At 37.4% G+C, this 24114-nt stretch overlaps 1 protein-coding gene across 1 annotated transcript in view; it reads left to right on the top strand.

The window, feature by feature from the left end:
* CDH8 (cadherin 8) overlaps positions 1 to 24114 on the top strand; it is a 382964-nt gene that overhangs the window by 204205 nt on the left and 154645 nt on the right. The window contains exons 8-10 of the mRNA XM_023209860.1: positions 7204 to 7371; positions 11266 to 11453; positions 14627 to 14880. Coding sequence (XP_023065628.1) covers positions 7204 to 7371; positions 11266 to 11453; positions 14627 to 14880 — 610 coding nt within the window. The remainder of the gene's footprint in view (positions 1 to 7203; positions 7372 to 11265; positions 11454 to 14626; positions 14881 to 24114) is intronic.

Raw genomic sequence — 24114 nt, 5'->3', positions numbered from 1 at the left:
CTATCTATCTATCTATCTATCTATCTATCTATCTATCTATCTATCTACCTACCTACCTATCTATCTACCTACCTATCTATCTATCTACCTATCTATCTATCTTCCTCTATAATATCTCCCTTATCTATCTAAATCATAAATTATTAGTCACAAAGAAAGGGAAATGCTGTTTTCTTTCAGCCTTATGGAGGCCGAATTATTTTCTAATGTGTTTATCTAAGTGTTGCATTTTTTCCTTTGCAGTATATCTGTGCAAGTTTGACATTGTTGTGATTCTGTTATTCAGTGGTAAGGTGGGCGTGTGTGGAAGTATGTCTGGTTATAAATACTTTATTCTTCATAACTGGTAGCATGTAGTATAAATCACATAGCTAGCAGAAACTATGGGTGCAGTACATGACCCCCCCACTTATAAAATAATTGTCTCTTATAACCTTTCTTCACTTAACCTCATAAGTAAAAGACCCCTTTTCACAGATAATAAAATGATAATTGCATATTGAATTGGAAAGGGTTTTTGGGGATAACAAAGCTAGTGGTTTCATAACTAGGATAATGTGTTCAACAAGTCTTATTCAAAAGAGGAGTCTAGCACAGCATTTTATATCAACTGCAATCTTTGAACAGCACAATCTGGGAGACCCGTGAAGAGTGAATTACAGTAATCAGCCTTCAAAATGACAAAAGAGTCAATCAGCATCCCCTTGCCTTTCTTGTGAAGCCTCTCAATCTGGTGATATCACAGAAATTATAAAAAGAAATCTTCGTGACGGATACAAAATGCTTCTCAAATGATAACGCCAAAGACAATGGGAAGAAAAAAGAACACACACACAAGTTTAATGTTTTTGAGATGACTGAAGCTGGATTCTAATCAGAAGTACTCCCTGGATGATGAGACATAAGAAACAGCTGTTGAGCACTGAGAGGAACTTAGGCCAGTCTAGGATTTAAATTCTTAAACTCCTGAACCACGAAAATCTCGATTTGATTGAATAACATAAAGATAAAATCATGTCTTAAATACAGGAGAATCAAACACATCATTCTGTTCACAGCAAGGTAATGAATGTTGGTTTCAAACAAGATGATCCTCCTTTTCCTCGTAATTCTTCTGCTAGAATTCACCCCCTAATCTTCTTCTACTCCCAAGTGCCAGGTTCAAATTTCCATTGAATTAACTTCCTGGAGAATGGAGGGTTCTCATTAATTGAATTCTCTTATTTGCTTGAATTTTCAAAATGAAATTCCAGGGAAACTTCTAATGTATAATCGTTTGCATTCTCTCATCTGGAAATGCTATGCAGCCTAAGGTACTGAGACTCCAGGAGGGCTGGGTAGCCCTGAACACCAAGTGTGATTTTTTCCTTTTCAAAATTACAAAATGTTATAACCCCCCATTTTCAAGGAAAAAAGTTTGTCCGAGGGATGTTCTCTTGTTAGTCCAAGGCTAGCTGATTATGAAAGGGTCTAAATCTAAATCCTAGAACCGTTACTGTTGGAAATTTATAAAAGTAAAAAATAAAAGATGTGATCAGATAATTTTATCAACTCAACAGTCTTATCCTTGAATTTCTATGCTGGAAAAAATGATCTAAGTTGTTTTCTTTATTGTGAGGTTGTTTATCAAGTATCCACATCAAGAATTTTACTAATTGCTTCAGAAGAAAGCATTTTATCGTATGGCTTCTCCCGAACTTGAAACCCCTAACTTGTCACCACATTGGCGTAATGGAAGCTTAAACTTATGCGAGCTTCTGAACATGTTGCTGAGTGTTGACAATATGTGACCGTAAGCATGCTAGGGACATGGACACTACTCCTGCTTGACTATTTATGAAAAAAGACAGACACAGTTTATGTCTTGGGCAATGGGGCGTTAATAAAGTAGCACCATCAAAATTTGCTTTAAATGAGTTTATTTTGGCAAATAGTGAGTCAGAATCTTCTCTCTGGCTTTTTAGAATAAAAGGTGAAAATGGTTAAGAAATGCCGTTTTATTGAAGATTTCAGTCTTTTTTAGCATTCACAGTTCAAATTTTTTAACTTCTCAAATCTGAGAATTTAAATCCTTCTCAAATTTGAAAACAGTCTTGCCTAATTACTCTAGTTTGTGCTCTGTATTAGGTGGTGTTTCATACCAAACAATGATTTTTAAAATAGAGGAGTTATCTGTTGTCCATAATTTTGTTTATTCATGAATTTGTTTTATTGGACACAGAGTTTCTTGTCAAACACATTTCTTTCCTTAAAAGAAACATCCTGAAGCTGCTAGTGCTTGGGAGATATGTTAGCCAAAGCAGGAGAAAAGAAGTAGAAGGGAATAGTAAGGCTATTTTCATCTTCTATTTTAGGAGCTTGTCAATATCTTTAAGTATCTATGGAAGTGAAATACATTGTGAATAGGAATAGTAAAGTTAAGTAATATGTGTAGATAAGCCCAACACAAAGAGAAAAATAAGAGGATCCAGGGCAATTGTAGTTTCCCCTATTCTGCCTTTACAGCTACAAAATAGCATAAAAAGGGTTCCAAAAATTCTGTCTTGGATTTTTTAATGAGTTTCTGCTAGTCGTGGGGTTGAGACTAGAGGCAGTGGACTCAGGAAAGCAAGAGCTGTTCATTATTCAGTTTGAACTGAAGCCAATTAACTGTGCTGCATGTTCTAAAGAAATCTTGGAGAGACTCCCTACTCGCCTTAGAAATCAGAAAACCTACTCCCAATGTTGTAGAAGAAAAGAGGAGATGCAAAGACTCTCAGAGGTGCAGCTTCCCAGTGGGGCCATCTTGAGCAACTCACTTAAATGAATAGGTATTGCTCTCATTTTACAGGTAAGAAAACAATCTGCCCTGCCTTCTTAAGGAGCGGGCCTGGACCTTAGTACATTATTACATTGAAGTACTTTTGAACTATAGATGTCTGTGTAAGAGTAACATGTGGGCAAAATGTTTGGTACTTGGACAGAGTCCCAGTTTTGTAACCACATATTTTAGGATCTTGTCAGGAAAGAGGCAATTGAGAATTTAACCAAGGGACTGTTGACAAAGGTATGGCCCGGTTAAAAGAGACCTTCATGGAAGAATGCAACACCAGATGCTAACAATAGAAGTACCATCAAGACTCCTAGACCTTAAGGAGCAAAGGAAGGTGGCAGTTATTGGACACTAGATAGAATTTTACTTCAATGATATCTCTAAATAATAACCTGAGTGGCCAAATACAGGAATAAAGTCTTTGTAGGAGTCTTTGGGGGAGTCATTTGCACAACCTCCCAGGTTAATGTGTGTTGGTGGAGTCTACCAAAAAGCCAGAGAGTAAGGGAATTAATTGAGGCAATCTATTAAGGCCACCCTTCCATGCCAACACTGGGTGGATAGGGCTGGGCAGTGGACTTGTAGGGGCAATTGTAGAATATTCTGTACTCTTACCACCATTCACATAAGCATTGAAAAGTCTGGCTGGGGAAGGGAAACAGTATGTTTGGGTAACTACTATGTACCAAGAACTTGGCCTGAATTATCTCACATCATCTTGGAATATCCACAGTGAGAAGCTGGTTATTATCTCTGTTTGAGAGGATATGGAGTTTTGATGAGTTTAATAATTTATTCACGGTCACAAAGTTGGTAAGCTTAAGACTAAGATAAAAAATGCAAACTTGCTTGATTTCAATTATGAGGGGAACATTGATAAGAGGAATCAAACTCGAAAATATTTCGTTGACCCTTGAACAACACAGGTTTAAACTGTGAGGGTCCACTTACATGTACATTGTTTTCAATAAATATTTTGTAAATTTTTTCTGAGATTTTCAACAATTTGGAAAAATTGACAGATGAACTAGGTAGCCTAGAATGTTAAAAACATTAAGAAAAGTGAATGTCATGAATGCATAAAATGTGTGTAGATACTATTATTACCGGAAAGAGAGTTCTTGGATGTCGTGCAAGAAACAAATCAGGGCAAGTCTGTAGAATAGTGAAAGCAAGTTTATTAAGAAAGTAAAGGAATAAAAGAATGGGTATTCCATAGACAGAGCAGCCCTGGGGTTGCTGGTTGCCCATGTTTATGTTTATTTCTTGATGATATGCTGAGCAATGGTTGGTTTATTCATGCCTCCCCTTTTTTAGACCATATAGAGTAACTTCCTGAAATTGATGTGGCATTCGTAAACTGTCATGGTGCTGGTGGGAGTGTAGCAGTAAGGACGACCAGAGGTCACTCTTGTCGCTATCTTGGTTTTGGTGGGTTTGGGCCAGTTTCTTTACTGCAACCTGTTTTATCAGCAAGGTCTTTATGATCTGTATCTTGTTCTGGCTTCCTATCTCATCCTGTAAATTAGAATACCTTAACTGTCTGGGAATGCAGCTCAGAAGATCTCAGCCTTGTTTTACCTAGCCCCTGTTCAAGAGGGAGTTGTTCCGGTTCACAAGCTTCTTACACTATTCTATTTATATGTTAATTGACTGTTATCAGAAGGGTTTGTGGTCAGTAGTAGCTTATTAGCAGTTAAGTTTTAGGGGAGTCAAAAGTGACACATGGATTTTCAACTGCACGTGGAGTCAGTGCCCCTAAACTCCCGTGTTGTTCAAGAGTCAACTGTGTATGCATCTTAGGTAGCATGAAGCTGCTTACCTCAATGCGGGAGGGTAAAAAGACTTTTGCAATTGATGAAGTCCCATGCAGCATTTCTTGTTCTATTTGATAAACAACATTCTCCACTGCAATGCTTCACTCATATTCTGATCTAACTCGTAGACACTAACCCAAAGGTGTTATTTCCAAGTGAGTAAAAAAAACTATTTTAATTCCAAATGCCTGAGAGATATCACAGTTTTGTTTTATTTTACATTTTCACTTTCACAACATATAAAAGAAATGATGAGAATAATACATACCAATCTTTTTTTGACTCGGAGAAGTTGCAGGAGTTCTTTCACGCAGGTAACCTGAAAAGTCTCATGCATAGACCTCACCTCATCAACTTTCTTGAAAAATATTGCTGCCTTCCTTGGAGAATGACGTTATTTTGCTCTGATTGTTAGAAGCTCCATGTCAAATTCCAAAGTCCAATGAGTGGCATAATCAGTGATGACCTTAGAATGTGGTGGTACAAGCATTCATGTAAATGTCACAGGAGGAAAACAATGTTCTTATCTTTTTTACTGAAAATCTGAGCCCTAATGAAAATATTCTAGGTTATAAAAATGTATATTCATAGCAGATTAGCTATCTTGGTATCTCAACATGCTGATATAATGAGGTTTTGTTATCTTTGTTGCTGTGTTTTGCTTATCTGTTTGTTTTCTTCTCAAAAATGCCTCACAGTGATCTAAATCTGAGTGGTTGATATATTTCTACTTTTCTTTCTGTTTTTATTTTTAACTATAGAGGTATGATCTATGAGTTATATTATGATGTGATCAAATCCTGAAACAAAGTATTGCATTGAAAAATATCATCATAGTATTACAAATGTTTGCAAATAAGCAAGGTTATCTAATTCAGTGCTCTCTGAATGGGAAGCCCTATTATTAAATTGTGTCAGAGTCTAATAAAGTGTATAAGAACTCACAGTTCTCCCCAGAGCCTGCTCCCTGTGTAGGTGCATTGTATTTCCCTGGTCACTCTTGGGACTCATTTGCTACTCAAATGATTCAGGGACTTGAACTCCTTGCAATGCTTTTACAGACAGATGATTGAAATAAACCATATAAATTAAAAAAAAAAAAAAGAATTACAACTTCAGAAGTGGCCGAGGCAATGGCTCAGCTTTAATTTGAATTGAACATGTATAGTGCCCCTGGGTTAGAAGTGAAGGGGTTAAATTGTCTTTAATCTGGATGTCTTCCTTTTACCTTGACCAGAAATGTAACACACAGCAATTCAATAGAAGTATTCTGGACTAGTCAAAACAAGTTTTATTATGGACATTTAGCAATATGGGTAAGGGGCATCTTATGACATAGAGTTAAGTAAAAATGCAGGAAAAAAATACAATATTATCATACGAATATATCTGTCAGTTGTGTGACATGGGAAAATATGAAATACCTGCAACATTTATCAGTATGAGAATGCCTTAACCACGTCTAGTATATTGTACAGTGAAAAATTATGCAACTGTAGGAAGTAATGAGGTGAACTTCAACCCAGTGATGGGGAAGTTTTTAAAAAACATCTCCTGTGAGAAAAAGAAAGTCTCAGAATGCTGCCGACGTCATGATCATGTCTGTGGTTAAATGTTTATACACACATTTCTGTGTATGTGCATATCATGGCCTTGTAATTTTGCACCTCAAAATGTCAGCATTATCTATGAAAAAGCTATGTGGAGGTAGAGAGAGAGAGCTAAATAAGGATTTTTGATTTTCAAAATAACTTCAGGAGGATCTAAGCAAATTTTGGATCTTTAACAAGCGTATTAAATTATCAGTGAAACAAACAGACAAACCCACATAAAACCCTGAATATATGTCAGAAGAAAAAACATTAAGATTTGAGCAGTGATTATTTTATTGTATTTTATGTAATTTTATATTGTATTCACCTTTTCCTATATCTTCCTATTTTTCTAAACTATTTGCTACACTTTTACAAAGAGAAGATGTATCTAAACAATTAAAATATAAATATAGTTGAACAGTAGATTAGAACTTAAGACACTTGACTATATTAATTCTGATTGTTATTTTATTCATCTGAGTTGATTCTAATGATGCATTTATTTGTTTCATCTCTCTAATGTATTTGTGAACTTCAGAATAATTTATCTTTGACCTCATAGCCTTCAAGCTATTTGTGTGTTTACTCCTCTTTTAGGGGAATTGGGATCTGTGATAAATTGGAGGATTCTTTCACTTCCAGGGTTTTCTGGGGTGGACAAGACTGTGTTCTGATACGCTTTATAATTTGGTAGGCAAGGGATGTCATTCAGTTTACTTTCTAATATATATTTTTGCAAGTTCTTTTTTGTACATTATAAAACACATTTTTGCAAATTATCTGTAAATGTCTATGACCACAATCTTTCTCATTGATATAACAGGCACACACCGATCAAATGTCAGAAGAACACAGAAAATTATCTGAGTAGGGACTTGGTGTATGCTTGTGTGTTTCTTTATGTGCGTGTGTGAGATTAATACTTTCATTTTTTATTTAGCTCTCTGACTGAAAGCCATTCTTCCATTTTCCCCCTCAGCTATTATAAAAACTGCCCTTCCCAACATGGACAGAGAAGCCAAGGAGGAGTACCTGGTTGTTATCCAAGCCAAAGATATGGGTGGACACTCTGGTGGCCTGTCTGGGACCACGACACTTACAGTGACTCTTACTGATGTTAATGACAATCCTCCAAAGTTTGCACAGAGTAAGTTAATTTCCTGCGCTGGGTGAGAATCTTGGTATGATGTTTCCATTGGAATTTATATTATAATTTTTAGTCATATTTAAAAACCTGACAGCACCTATTGAGTGGCTTATTATGTGCCAGGTATGGCATGATTTTGGTACTAAACTTATTCCCATTTTACAGATTACAAAGCAGTTGATAACATTTCCAAACATCAAACATATAGTAAGTAAGAATTAGAACCAGTATGTCTGACTGCAAGCTGTGCACTCCTTTCTCTTTTGCACACTATCTCTCTTTCTGAAAGCTTGAGAGGGTGATGAAAATGAAGCTCAGATATTGCTCTGTTATTAGCCCCATTGTTTTATAAAGGAAATCAAATATCTAGTGCCCAAGGTAGGGAAGACAAATATGCAGTAGGCTTGCTGCAAAACGTACACTCCTTCTTCCTGCAACTGGGAGGACATCAGTAAGACTCTACTCTTCCCCTGCTAAAGCCATGCTCTCCCTTGGAAATTTCAACAGCATGCATTCTAGGCAGCCAACATGAAAGAATCAGGGAGACAATCATTATTTGGCAACTTTATTGTATTCTCATCGAACACTTTCTTCTGAGCATTTATTCAAGTAATATGACAGAGACATGATCTGATAAGGCCTATCTGACATGGGGACTCTTGAATTGAGATATGAAAAAGTGAATACCATTAGTTGGAACAGGGTGAAGCCATGGGAGGGAGGATGAATAGTGCAGCTAAAAAAGATGTTCAAAGGCCCTGTGTCTACATATGTCTTCTTCTTCTTCTTCTTCTTCTTATTATTATTATTTTAAGATTCCACATATAAGTAAGATGAGGCAGAACTTTTTTTCCTTTGATCTGACTTATTTTGCTTAACATAATATCCTCTAGGTTCATCCATGTTGTTGCAAATGACAGGATCTCCTTTTTAAAAGCTGAATGATGTTTCATTGTATAAATATACACCACAACTTCTTTAGCCATTCATCTGTCAGTGGATACTTGGGTAATGTCCATTTCTCTGGTATTCTGAAGAATCCTGGAATGAACATGAAAGGGCAGACATCTTTCCAAGGCAGTGGTTTCTTTTATCAAAACATCATAGTGTACACCTTAAATATTGTCAATAATAAAACAAAAGAAGCCCTGTGGAAGGATGGTGTACAGCCGTGTATGGGAATGGAAATAATTTCACTGCAGCTGGAGCAGAGCGTGCTGGGGAAAGTGCTGCAGCAAGAGTCTGGAGAGTTAGGTTAGACAGAAATTAGCCATACTTGGATTTTAAGGCCATTTGAAATATGAGAACCTTTATCCTAAGATCATTAGGAGACCATTTAAAGATTTTAAATTGCAGCTTGAGTGATAGGCTCTGGTTCCAGGGAAATTGGAAAGAAATTAAATCTGGCCTTCCTTCATTGTCTTCTCTGCTATGCAGCCAGTTAAAGAGTTATTTGCAATCATTCACATAAAAGGTGATGGTAGCCCTGGCAAGCAAGGGTGGTTGTGTTGGATGCAGAGAAAAGTGTGTGGGTGTGATGCACAGTTGAGTTAGAGAGGACAAAAGTCTAAGGATAGATTGCATTTTCAGTTGAGGAAGATGGATGATCACATTTCTAACATGAGAGATTAGATGCATGCTGGTTCTATTTGTTGGTATAGAAAATACCATAGGAAATCTGATTTTTAAAGAGATAAAGGAGGGAAGGTGGGTGTGGGGAGAGAGAAGGAGAGAGTGAGTGAGAGAGAAATCTGTGTGAGCTTGAAAATGGCACATTTGAGGTATCTTTGATGATTTATCTGAAGAAATTCCAAGCTAGAAAGAGTAGAGGAGACGCATTTTCATTAAGAATTTTAGAATTTTTACATCTGGCAATTCGTAAATCAGATAACAATGCAACCCATTTAAACAAAATTATTGAAATGGAGAACACCATTTCTTCTCATCTTTCCCTCACTTTTTTTGCCTTTGCAATTGCATTACAGTGAATACAGCAAGATGCCATATTTCTTTATAAGAAAATGATTATTCAGTCCAATAGTGGCAGATCAATTTCAAACGTGTGCCTTTTCTTAGAGATAATAACTATGAAGTATGATCACACTGATAGAGATGAGGAGCAGGCACAGAATAGGAATGGATAAAGGAATGTTCCATTTGTTTGGCTTCCCAAGACTCCCCATGTAGAACTAGCAGCACGGCATGGCCCCTGGCTCTCTTATTTATTTAATAAGCATACCAAAAGGGTTCATCTCAAACCTTACCTGGAATATAAAGTTTGTGAAAAATGGAATCATTACACCAATTACAAGAAAACTGGGAGACTTTGCTTGAAGTGAGGATTTTCAGTGCCTACCTTATGGCAAAACTACTTGGAAAATGTTTCAATCCCCAGTCCTATAACTTCGTGATTCTAAGAAAGATGTTTTTATCCCATTGTTAAGTAAAGGAGTGTTAGGGCTAGAAGAAACCTTACTGTTATGTTGAGTATAATGAGCCTTAGTTTATCCGAGGGACTCAGTAGATTTGAGCTCGAACGAGAATTAGGTAATGTTCTCCAGATTTGATTTTTCCTTTCGGGTTTTTAGGTCATTGAATGTTTAATTTTCCCTCGTTGTGGTTGCAAGGGGCCTAAAACTTTTTGGTTTTTTGAGTTTGGATTCCGCAGAAGCAGACACTGAGACAAGAATTTGATTGTGAGTTTAACTTGGAGATAGGACCAAGAAATGCCAGTGGAGAAAGGAGACAGAGAGAGAGAGAGAGAGAGAGAGAGAAATAGCCACACACACACAAAAAGGTGCATTATTGAGCCAGCTACTACTACTGTGGGTTACTGGAACTTTATCCCATTGGAGAAACTCTGGACCATTGTAAAGAAAGAAAAGAAAAGAAAAAACTCAAAGTTATCCTACCACAGAATGGAGAGACCTAGAATTTTATATACTAACTCCTGTGAGTCTTTGAGGGCTGCTTCTGCAGGAAGCATTAATTTTCTGGCATTTCTGGCCTGCCATTCAGTGGGCAAAATGGGTTCTGAAGGCCAGAAATAACCCTCAGGCAAAGAAATGCAGGAGTGGCAGTTAGATGTAAGACAGGTGTACACTACAGTAGTAATGGCCAGGGGTTATGGTTGGGACACCAACAGCTTCCTCTACACCAGTGAAAGTGAGTGACAGCAGTATAACAACAAAAGTGACTTGAGTTAAAAATGGACTAATGCCACTAATTAGACACACTTTATTGCCCCAATATGAGAGTGAAGATACACTTGATTGTATTTCACCTAGGAAGTGTTGAAGGCAGGATTTTTGTCTTTAGAGCAATGAGAACTTCAGCAACAAGAGGAGTGTTTCATGTGTCTGAACAGCTTGCTGCAGGGCACAGCAGAAGTTCAGTAATTGAATTTTATCAAAAACGGTCTAAAAGTCTGTAAATATAAAGGTAAGTTCAAAAGTGACTTCCAGTGTGTTACACATTGCATCTTTCTGTGCTGAAATTAGCTTAATATTTTATGTTGGCAACAAAGAATATCCCCATGGGCAATAAATGTGATTATACAGCAAAAAGGAAAAAAATACACACATAGATTCCCTAATAGTCTTGATTTAGCTGCTCCAAATATACACTTGGTAAACATATGGTTGAGTAAGTTTCATATCTCAGAAGAGTCTTGAAAAGGGATCATGCCTTCTTCCGGGAACTGTTTGTCTCTGATTCAGTTAAAAGACTGAACATTCCACAATGGAAACGGATATTTCTGTCTCTTCTATCATTTTATTGGTAGCATAAATAAAGGAATGACCAGAACAAAGGAGGTGCCCAAAAGATATTTGTCATATGAATGAATGAATGGTTGGAATTTGTGTGACGCTCCTTTTTCTCCTCTTTTCAAAGGCCTGTATCACTTCTCAGTACCAGAAGACGTGGTTCTTGGCACTGCAATAGGCAGGGTGAAGGCCAATGATCAGGATATTGGTGAAAATGCACAGTCATCATATGACATCATTGATGGAGATGGAACAGCACTTTTTGAAATCACTTCTGATGCCCAGGCCCAGGATGGCATTATAAGGCTAAGAAAAGTAAGCTAAGGAAACTTTTGTTCATCTTCAAAATACCTCTTTGAAACTTGAGTTTTAAAGTTGAGGTACTTGTATGGACTTCCTGACAGAATTGTAGAGCTGGTAGACGTTTAGCATTGAGCGATAAGACAAGATAACTAGTATAGTCCTTTTGGCACCTCTTATCTCTTGGGCCCCCTTCACATTTCTGCTAAAGGTCTGGTAAATGGCTACCATAATAGTGCCGCTCCTCCAACTTACCTGTTACCCATAACCACATGAATTTACTGAGTCCTTAGACGGGGCACTTCAACTATATGGGGAAGTCAATACCCTGTGAAGGCAGCCCTCAACCAAAGGGGGAGAAAAATTGGTGGACAGTTACTATTGTTCAAAGAAACTATTCTGAGTCATATTGTTTAAGGTTGTAAAAGGATTCTCAGTGAGAACAGGCCTCAGTTGCCCACAGAGGTGACGAGTTCAGTGGCTTTTAGTCTTTCTGTATATAACTCTCCTCATGTTTGAACTCTTGCTTCCTGAAATATCTTTCCCAAATACACTGAAGCTTCCCAAGTCCTTATTGAAGGCTATGCTTTCATGGAAAGTAAAGAAAAAAAAAAAAAAAAAACAGGCAGAACTTTCAGGTTCAGTTATCCTGGCTTTCTCTAGTGCCTGAAGGACAGGGCCAAACCTGCTACCATTGCATACTCCAAATTGTGGCTCAGAGGTTTGAGCATCATGGGAAATGAAGCTCATCTTTCCCTTACTTCTGATAGGGAGCTACCATTGAAGAAAGAAACATCTCCATAACAAGCATAAGTAATGTAGGAAAATTTGAGAGTGCTTTTGTTAGCAATCTCTTGCTTTTATGGTAGATGTAAAAAAATTCTGTACGACATTTTCCATTTATATTTCTCATCATAAAATCTACACTCATAAGAAATGTGTAGAACATAGTTCCTTACTTTATAGTCACAAAGCACTTGCAAGGAAAATACTCTTTGATCCTCATCCTGATTATTTTCTTCAATACTGTTCTTCAAACCTTTGTCATGAAGTAGATCAAACTAGTTTTTAAACGGATTTGCTTGTTCTCAAATAAGATAGATGGTGGACCACACTATTGGGAGTCAATAATGGTTTTCACTTTCTTCATCAGCATCATGTAGATATGAGTGTAAGGTTACTATCTGAATCTCCATCGTGCCACACAGAGACCTATTTCCAATGGTCTTGCTCTAAAACTCGCCCCCACTGAAGAGGTCTTAACAATGAAAACTTAAAGTTTTCTGGATATTCTTTTTTATAAAAAAATTTTTTTAAAGTCAATTTTGAAAAAGATGTCTGCATTTATTTTAACTCTCTGCTGAGCAACGCTATCTTTCTACCAAAATCCTGGTTTGAGTTTAGCATTAAGAACTACAGAACATTTAAAAAGCCATGTTTGAAAGAAAGTATAGCATAATATTTGAGTCAATTATTGAATAACCTAGAGTCACATTTTCCTTGACTAATGATTCCTAATGTCATTTTTATTATTATTCCCGTTTTTTTGCCATAAAGTGCAGTTATAAACTGAAACAATTAGCCATTTGCTTTATTTTTATTTGCTGTTAGTCCTAACTTGGAAGCATATACTATATACCTTGACACCAAGTAAAACATGTATTTTACCCTAGAGAACAGTGCAAAGGAGTTGTTATTTCTACAATTTATAGGCCCTGTTTTTTGTTCAATAAAATTCTTGGGACACCAGAATGTGTCTGGGTTCATTGTCATTATGTTGAACTGGAATGAAGCAGAGCATAATTTGTTGTACTTAACAATGTTTGCGAAGAATTTGAAATTGCAAAATTGTTACAGTAAAGGTGATTAGCAAATTGTCAATATACTGATGTTGCATGATCTATTCATGGATGCATGTGCCTAGTAATTTTAGAATAGATAGGAAAGTGAGTGCTTGCCTGGTTTACTAGAAAATATGGGGGGAAAAAAAGGAGCCAAGTCCCATTATATCAGAATTCAAATGTAAAAACCAACACAATAGTTTGAAATAAGAATATATAATTAAGCTTGTACTGGAATTCTGAAAGAGTTCACTGGTGCCAGTTTGTCTTCTAGCTTATTTTTAAAAATCTTCATTGCCTATTTAAAGTTATATTTCTTTTGAGAAATTTGTAATGCAGATGTATCCTGTCTCTTTGAACCTCAACAGACTTGCATTCTTGAAATCTGAATTATTGTGATTCACCAAAAATTGGACTATAAAGGTGCTAATGCATGTGGGCTTCTGGCTTATTGAAGGTGGCTTCTTTTTACCTAGCTTTACTTACCTAGGTCATCGACCAAAGTCTCTCAGAGTTTTAGGGAATGAAGTATTAATATGTCAGACACATTGTCAGTAATGGTGCAATGAGGTAATTTCAAATTGCTTTTAAGTGGCTGGTGGGGGCACAATTAGATTCAGTTATCTATTTATACTGCTCGCATAATTTCTTCTTCTAAATATAAACACAAGTACATACATATGTATCGGTGCACATATTTCTTTACATGCCCACCTGCCTCATAGCATAAATTCATAATAGAGAGCCTCTAAGAATGTCCTAAAAAATAATAAACCACATGATCAGTAGAGTAGCAATGCTTTAAAGTGAAATCAGAAAATACTCTTTGTGGGGATTAGTGCTAAATTATGCCTTTATAATGTCTCCTTGGACTAAACAATGATTATTTCTAGTTCTTTACATTTCACAGTCTGTTGCAGAGATGATAAAATATTCTTCCCAGATAGAGATTGTGTTCGATGTTGCCTTATCTGCCACCAGCAGAGGCCCGATTAAGTGGCTGATTAGTATGCAGGTCATGCTGTCACTAGTAAAATTTTATTATGACTCTGAAGTGAAATTTTGATGGCACAATTCATGACTGTGAATATTTTGTGAATTCCAAGTGAAATGAGCAAAACAAAACAAAACAATAGGATATTAGATTCACTGAGCTTGTATAATAAACAGATACCAATAAATGCCCATAAAATTTACAGGTTGAATCTGGGGGACTGGAGAGTGATCCCATTAAGGCTCACAAATGGGTTTAAATGCACATAACTTTCATCCATCAGTATTATACTCATTTGTTCTTGCTGCTGTGGTCATTAGTGAGAAGCATTTATCTTTGTCATTTCTTAACAGCCTCTGGACTTTGAGACCAAAAAATCCTATACGCTAAAGGTAGAGGCAGCCAATATCCATATTGACCCACGTTTCAGTAGCAGGGGACCCTTTAAAGACACGGCGACTGTCAAAATCGTCGTTGAAGATGCTGATGAGCCTCCGGTCTTCTCTTCACCGACTTACCTGCTTGAAGTTCATGAAAATGCTGCTCTGAACTCCGTGATTGGGCAAGTGACTGCTCGTGACCCTGATATCACTTCCAGTCCTATAAGGTATTTGTCTTTTAAAAGGAATACTGGATACTGCAAATGACAAGCAGATCAGTGCAAAATGCCTTTGCATGTACTTTCTGTGTGGCCGCCCTTGGGACTATGCTCACATCACCAAATAATGTTGGTTAGCCCATACTCTGTGTGTGTGTGTGTGTGTGTGTGTGTGTGTGTATGTATGGTGTGTGTACATGCGCATGTGTACCTACTAAGTGCTACACAGAGCCCAGAGCCAGGAACATCAAGATGAATTCAGCTATTCCAGCTCTCAGAGAGCTCTGTGAAAATGCAGAGTTGCAAATGTTTGCAATACATTTGGGTGGATCTTGTTATTTTTATGTTTGTGTTTGTTAGTGTTTTTTGTTTGTTTGTTTGTTTAGCTTTGGGGAAGCATTGCTAGTGTGTCCTCTGTCTCTTTGACAGTTATGGTGAATTATATATTAGAATTTAGAGGCGTGAGACCACTGTGTCAATGCATTAAGAGGCTCCTATCTTATTTCTGCATTTGGTGTTTGCCTTTGAAATTATCTTTTTATCACTTCTTGGACATTTCTGATAGGTCAGCATATCTGGTTTGGTGTCTCCTAGATAAAAATCTTTCTCTGCATTTCAAAAATACCTTTTGTTTATAGTTTTTCTGCTCAAAATTTTTCCCCAGGATGCGAAATAATTCTTTTATTAAAGCTTTTCTGCCTTTTCTTTAGAAATGAAGCTCAGCTTGATTTTTTTTTTTCTGTTGTACCGTACACATCTTTTTCTCTTTTTCCAGTCACCCAAATGACAGTACAGGTTCTCCAGCTAAATAGCTTTCTCCCAAAAGCACACTGAAAATCTATAACTTCTATGCTGGTCTCCAAGGGTGAAGGGTTTGCTAATGATGTGTTTGAATGTGAATTTCAAATATTGTCTTATGAATATTTGTTGCAAAATCAAGGAGATAGAGAGTGAGAAGTAGATGGAAGAATACAATTTTAAAGAATTGTCCAGTTAATTTCTGAGTTAGATATCTGTCAGCTCATACCAAACCCTTTCAATTTACAAGTCACAGATAACTAGGGCAGATATCCTTCCAATTACTTCATTTGGGGAAACCCTGGTAAAGTGAGTTATCTGTAGGTTTATTTATTTGATTTTTTAAAAAATGTATTAAATTCCTGTTACTCACAAGGATGCTGAGACTCTGAGGCTGAGATTAAAACCTTGCAGAACAGTCAGCACCCCAAATAAGTCGAGTTTGTACAAAAATTATTTACAGACCCAGAAGAGCACTTTTTGTTTTTAAGTACAAATCATTTCTAAATTCAGAATAACAAATAAGACTGCAGCCAATAAGGATACAAAGAAGGTTTCCTGCAGAAGAGTCTAACCTCTAAGAAGATGAAACTTTACCTGGGGATTTGAGAAATGGTCCATTGGCCATTCTCGGTTCTAAAGAAATTTCACAAACTATAGACATACACGATGGCCCCTATTTGGCTAAGAAAATTATATCTATTAATGGGCCAATGTTGAATGCAATGGGATGAATATCCAAAAATATTTACTTTGGCATGAATTTCCTGAAAATATAGTGAAATTATGCAATGGCTTTATGCTGGAATGCTGACATGAATGGGGGCAACGATATTTGTGGAGTGGATGAATCTGCCCCGTTTTTACGTTTCTCAGTTACCTCTGAAAGGAACTCAAAAAGGAGTAGTTGCCACATCCTTTACATCTCCAAGCAGAAGACAGAATGTGAAGGAAGTGAATGAGATCAGTTCCACTGAGAGACTGATCAGAGAACCAGTTTTAGTGCTTGATTTGACAAGGTTTCTACTCTTGTCAGCCAGGAGCATGTAAGGGCTCCAGAGTCTGCCAAGCCAAGGATCTTTAGGGAAAATAAGGGTTCAAATATCAGCACAGTAATATAAGCTCCCAACACAGAATACATGGTACCAGTGGGAGTGGACTGGCTGTGCAGAGACACGATCTCAGTCATCTAGAGATGAGACTTGAGGAACTTTTCATGCCATAATAGAAGTAGCATCTTACTGGCAGAGCTAGCTATAAATCCAGGTGCGTAGTTGTCCACATATGGCTGCACATTTTATAATCTATTCATTTTACTGATGTAAAAATGGAGATTTACTGATATAAATTCCAGTTCACAGGGAATCAAGCGAAGATTCTCATTGTAGCTGCTAGTTATTATTATTGCTATTGCTACTTTTATTACTGTTACTGGCAGGGAAGTTTGTGTAGAGGAAGCTTGAGGCTGTTTAGAAATAACTGTCCAGCTTAGAAGCATTTCATTTTCAGACAAGCTAAAGGGGATTTGAGAGTGTTTTGACCAGGAAGAGATGGACAGATAAAGCACTATTTGATGACACAGGCCTATTTGTGCTTCTGATAGATGTCAGGCAAGTGCTAGTTCCTCAGCATCTATGGTTCTACCCAAAGAAGGGACGAATGCTGTTTCAAAGCATTTGCAGCAGCCTTTGATGTGTCATTCAGAAGGGGCAGCCCACACAGTTTTGATTAAACCTGGCTTGGCTCCATGGGATGAGAACTCAAGAATCACAAACCATATTTTTCAACATCTGTTCTGCGTTTCTACAGTCCTCTGCCCCCACCTCCACCCCAGTTGGATCTGGAGAGCAGCTTCCCTCTCTCTATGCACAATTGGTTAATTTCAGAAGAAAATTAAATTTCCTGACTAGCCAGAGCAATGCATAGTTCCTTATGAGTCTAGCGGACAGATTTGGAGCCATTTAACCTTTTTAGACAGAACCAGAGGACATGGATATTCAGGGAATTACTGGGTAACACATAGCTATGCATGTTTTCTCTTTAGGACTGTTCTATTTTATACACTGACAAGAATGTATCCATCTTTTAGGATAATGCTTAATTTGCTATCCAGCAAGAAGTAGGCATTTATCCCAGCATCTGCCACGCTAAAAAATGCAGTTATTTGTTGGCTGGTCAGCTTCTCATGCAGTTCAATTTCTTTTTAGAGCATGTTGTCAAGCTAGAAATAACATGTATTTTTGAATTCTTATACCTAATACTGTACCTCTATCTGTATGTATATGTCTGTATATTCCTTTCGAGGGGAAAATGAACAGTGACATAGAGAAAAATCCGTCATCTTACCCTCTCATTTGCAGGAACATTAATTATTTCCTTGCTACTTTCTGCAATACTGTGTCTTTCAGTAATGTAAAATTAAGGTGTGTAAATTATTGAAAAGATGACATATTTTGAACTTAGGGAGACTAAGGTTGAAATCATATCACTATTGCTTCCCAGTCAGAGAACTAGTCCCTGGAATTCTCTGAAATTCAGTTTTCTCCTCCGTATGGGATAATATCAACTTTCTCGTAGTGTTAATGAGATGATTAAGTGACAATATTAAATAAAATATGTGGTAGCTAATAGTGTTACTAGTTAATAAAAGGCAAGCCACCATCAATTTCACATCTTAAAAGCAAATTAAAAACCTAAAACTTATTTTAGTAGAGATTCACCTAGGTGGCTGACTGTGTGCAGAATGCTTTTTTTATTTGACAGTTATATGCTAAATAGTCTAATTAATATCATTTAGTCTAATTTTTTTCCCGCTACTGCTATGGGTGTTGTTACTAGTGAGTGCTTAGTATATGTCAGGAACTGTGCTACATATACTGGTTTCATTCTCTAACATCTCTATGTGGAGTCATCATGTTGCAGGAGTTTGCTCCTTAGTTCAGCTAAAGCTGAGTTCTTGTCACATAACTAGGAAAACTTAGGCACATGGACACATTGAAGGGTGAGTAGGAGAGGATTTTTTTTGGGCAAACAGAGAGAGGAAAAAAAAAAAAAAAAAGCAAAGCAAGACAGAGTCATGCTAACAGGCTCCCTACCTCACAGATTGAATCTCCGGGGTCACAATACGGGAAGTGAAGAGGCCAGGCTCCTCCCCCTGCCCGTGGCTCCGCCCTCTTCCCCCAGTGCACATATAGGCATGCTCAGACACAGCCCAGGGCAGTGCCCTCATCTGCACAAAAGCATCTGTTGTAAACACTTGTGGGGCAGGTCAGAGATTCTCTGGGTACCTTTTATCTGTTTAGGCATTTGACTGTCTCAGTTACACCCATTTAAGAGATGTGAAACCTGAGGATTAAAGAACTAACTTGCCCAGTATCACACAAATAGTTAGAAGTGGAACTGAGATGTGCACCTGGATCTTATGATGGTGTCTTGACAATCCACAGTCCTTTCTTTCCCTTGTGATCTCTGTAACTCCAATTGTGCCTATGAGCTTTAGCGTTAGGATGACTGAATAGGACCAAATATAATGGAAATAATTGACTGCTCATTCTCTAAATGACCTCACTGAATATCAGGAAAGAAGAAAAATAAAACAAATCTGTGGAATTAACCAGAGTATAAATGCTGTGATCTTTGCTCATCTGCCTAGCCAGCTGATATGGGTTTATTACCTTTGGCTGTGAACCAGATTGTGATGGGCAAGGTAAGGGGGAAAACAATGTTATTTTTATTTGATGAATCCGATACCATGCTAAGCTCCTATTACATACTATCTCACTTAATTCTTACAAATGACACCAAGAAATACTCAGTATGATTTCAGTTTTATAAAGAAGGAAACTTAAAAAAGGATAAGCTTCCTGTACTTGGTGATATATCACGTAGAAGCAGGACGAGAGGTTAAATCCAAGTTTCTGCTTATCATTGGCCGCTATACCTATGCATGCTCTTCTAGATTATGGATTCTTGAAAGTGGAATACGATGATGACAGTCGGTGTTTACTGAGCTCATACTTTGCGACAGACACTCTGAAAAGTTGTTATATGCAGCAAATTATTTATATTTAAGGTAAGTGTTCCTAGCCCAGAACAGGTATTAAAAACGAGTCAGTTCTTTCACGTAAATCTGCTATGGCCCATTTTATTTTCTCATCTCATAAACTTATTTCGAGTGTGTATTGGGTGTACTGTGGCTGTGAGATGTGATTGTTTCTAAGGAAATAACTTTCTATTGTTTCCCAAGCATTCACCTTGAATGAGGCTGCATGAGCTGCTTAGGTTAAAAGTGGAAATGATGGCCATTCACAGGCAGAGTAGGAGGTCAGCATATAATCATTGTGGCCACAGTGCTGTGTTGTCCTAATTCCTCTCTTGAATACAAACACCCACTCAACACAGGAGCATTGCATTTTTTTTTTTTTTCCTACTGGTATTCTGGCATTTCTATAATTCACCTGAGTTACCAGGGTGGCTGTTCATCATCAATTCTCCTGAAAACACTCTTTATATTCATGATATCCAAGGATGCTAAAGTGAAAATGTTTCATACTGTAGAAAACTTGGAATTAATTTAGATAGTAGACAGTGTATTGATTGATTCTCTCCTCAATCTTGGCAATAACTCTCATTTTAGGTAAAGAGCGTGTGTGTGTGTGTGTGTGGTATATGTATGGTGTGTGTTTGTGTGTGTTAAGAGCACTTAAGAGATCCACTATCCTATAAGATTTTTAAGTGCACAATATAGTATTATTAACAATAGGTGCAACATTGTACAGCACATCTTTAGAACTTATTTGTTTTACATAACTAAAACTTTATGACTGTTGTTTAGCAATTCCCCATTTTCTTTTTCCCCAGTCTCTGGCAACCACAATCCTTCTCTCTGATTCTTTGGATTTGACTATTTTAGATACCTCATAAAAGTGGAATCATGTAGTATTTGTCTTTTCGTGACTGGCTTGTTTCTCTTAGTAGAATGTCCTTAACATTCATTCATGTTGTTGTGTATTGCAGGATCTCCTTCTTTTTAAAGGCTGAATAGTGTTTCAAAATCTCTCTATACCACATTTTCTTTATTCATTCATCAGTGAATGTTTAGGTTGTTTTCCCATTTTGGCTATTGTAAATGCAATGAACATAGGAGTGCTAATATCTTTTTAATATCTTGATTTCAATTCTTTGGGATAAGTACTCAGAAGTGAGATTTCTTAATCATATAGTGATTCTGTTTTTAAGTTTTTGAGGAACCTCCATACTGTTTTCCATAACAGCTCCACCATTTTGCATTCCTGTCAATGGTGTATAATAATCTAGTATTTTTAAATAATTAAAACTTGTTTCATTTAATTCTTGCACTGTCATGGCCAGATAAAAATTTGATTGTCCCCAATTTGAAAACAGCACACTGTTTCAAAAAACTCATTATACCTGCTAATTCAACTAACGATAATTAATTCATTAAGTCACATATTCAGAAACTCATTCGTTCACTTATTTACATTAATTCGTTTAGTCATTTATCTATATTTTAACTGACGTTTTGTCCAATTATTACATTTTGTAAAGAAATTTCTAGAAAGACACAATATCTGTCTTTGTTGGCTGAATATCCCCAGAAAACCAAAGCCCTTCACAGTTATCTAACTAGTCTTTTTTTTTTTTTTTTGAGACAGAGTCTCGCTCTGTCACCTAGGCTGGAGTACAGTGGCACAATCTCGACTCACTACAACCTCCGCCTCCCAGGTTCAAGCAATTCTTCTGCCTCAGCCCCCTGAGTAGCTGGGACTACAGGCATGCACCACCATACCTGGCTAATTTTTTGTATTTTTAGTACAAACAGGGTTTCACCATGTTGGCCAGGCTGGTCTCAAACTCCTAACCTCGTGATTCTCCCACCTTGGCCTCCCAAAGTTCTGGAATTACAGGCGTGAACCACCACGCCCGGTCTTATCTAACTAGTCTTGTATACATGCTATCTGAAAATGGTAAACAAAATAGAATTGTAGAGCTTTAAGGTCACATGGAGGAAAACATTTCCTAATGAATTTTGAATAGAAGTTCATAGATATCCAAGGATGCCAATAATGTTAAAGTGAAAATATCTCACCCTGTAGAGAATCTTGTAGTAATTTGAAGGGTAGATTTTATTTATTGTTTTCTCACATTTTTATTCTCCCTTCATTTTCTCTCTCTCTCTCTCTCTCTCTCTCCCCCCCCCCTCTCTGACTATAAAGAAATTATTTGGGTAAAAAAAGGCTCCTTCTTTTCCTTAGAGGAATAATAAATAATATGTGATGCAGGGACCTTAGAATTCTGAAACTAGCAGAACTCAGATAATATTATTTATAAAAGCAGTTAGAGCAACCAGCGGAGCAATTAGAGGCAAAAAACTGAAAACTTGTAGATGGAATTTTTGATACTCAACGTGCATGCGAGAAAATGTTAAAATGGTTTCTTTAGGCATAATAACAAAAGCTAGAATGAAATTAAGCAGTGAGAAAGAAACAGTTGGAGTTCAGTGAAGTATAATAACTGATTCATAACTAAGGGGTTTATTTCATTATGTGTGGCTCTAAATAGCATCTTCACTTGCAGTTGGCTCACAATTGTATCTTCCTATAAATTTTCCATACAGAGGCTGCAAACCAGTGTTTACCGAAACATTTTTTTGTGATATAAAAGTGCATTTATGCCGTTTAAATTCGAAAAATAGATACACAGTCTTTCTCCAAGGGCAGCAACTCCCTAATGGAGCTCTAATAATCACTACTGGGACTGAAGAGAGGGAGACCAGGTCACTTTGAATTCCAGGGTCTTTGCTATAGGACTTCACCAGTGAGTTGCACCCTCTAAGGGGAGAATGTAAGTAGCATCTTCGATTTTGGAACTTTGTGTTTTGTTCTGCACAGCATTTAAAGTATGCTGAGAACCATGCTGATGTAAAAGAGGCACTCAGGCTCCTGTCCTGCTCTGTCCTCTAAATTCCGGTGCACTGAGCAATGAAAATATCATGACACTTGCTGTCAATACACTGTGTTGCCTATGACTGGATAATTTTCACCTTTTTTCTTTTCTTTTTAAAATTTTACTTTAAGTTCTGGGATATATGTGCAGAACACATAGGTTTGTTACATAGGTATACATGTGCCATGGTGGTTTGCTGCACCCATCAACCCATCATCTAGGTTTTAAGCTCCGCATGCATTAAGTATTTGTCCTAATGCTCTCCCTCCCCTTGCCCCCGACCCTTTGACGGGCACAGGTTTGTGATGTTGTCCTCCCTGTGTCCATGTGTTCTCATTGTTCAACTCCCACTTATGAGTGAGAACATGTGGGAACTTCACCTATTTTTCTTTCTAAAGAGCTCACTAAAGGGACAGAAGTCCATGATGTTAGTGAATACTTTGACTCCATTACACTAGGCCAGGGGTCAGTCTGTGGGCCAGATACGGCCTGCTACTTCTTTTGTTTTTTTGTAAAGTCTTTTTTCTTTTTTTTTGAGGTGGAATTTTGCTCTTGTTGCCCAGGCTGGAGTGCAATGGCTCGATCTCGGCTCACTGCAACCTCCATCTGTTGGGTTCAAGCGATTCTCCTGCCTCAGCTTCCCAAGTACCTGGGATTACAGGCATGGGCCACCATGCCCGGCTGATTTTGTATTTTTAGTAGAGATGGGGTTTCTCCATGTTGGTCAGGCTGATCTTGAACTCCTGACCTCAGGTGATCTGCCTACCTTGGCCTCCCAAAGTGTTAAGATTACAGGCATGAGCTACCACTGCACCTGGCTAGTAAAGTCTTATTGGACCACAGCCACCGTCATTAGCAGAGTTGAATTGCGGTGCTAGAAACACTATGGACTGCAAAACCTAAAATACGTTCTTTACAAAAAACTTTGTCACCCCCTACACAAGACTGATGGAAGTTTGGTTTCCATCAGTAATTTGAACAGTCAGCTCCCATATCATTCCAGGATTTTACTCTGTCTCAAAGCTCCCTGAAATAAACTTCTCAAAATAATTTAAAAAATTTTAGCAGTCAAATAACCTTTTTTTGTATTAGGATCCAGCTACCTTTGATGAGAATTGTCATTCCCATCATTGCCTTAGAGCCCTTGGAATCTTAGTACTCATGGACCCATGACAACATGCACCTATGTTGAATCTGCCAGAAAAAGCTGTCTTCCTCAGCTTAGCTTTTGAGGAAAATTTCATAACCCTGATGCAGGATGCAATGGGTACCCTGATAAATATTGTGATGCTTCCCTGCTAAGAGTGAGGAATTTGTTTTCTTCATGGTTTTATTATAAACTTTTGTTTTGTTTTTTTTTTTCACCTGTTCCTTTTCTTCTTCTGGTCTCATTGATGGCTACAATATACGGGTTTGGAATTGAGACTGTCAACTGCCTTAGCCAAACTCTAGTCTCTGCACTTTAATCTCTTCGCGTGT

This window comes from Piliocolobus tephrosceles, chromosome 17 (assembly GCF_002776525.5).
Source record: "Piliocolobus tephrosceles isolate RC106 chromosome 17, ASM277652v3, whole genome shotgun sequence".
Classification (NCBI taxonomy): Eukaryota; Metazoa; Chordata; class Mammalia; order Primates; family Cercopithecidae; genus Piliocolobus; species Piliocolobus tephrosceles.
This window is presented reverse-complemented; position numbering and strand designations above follow the sequence as displayed.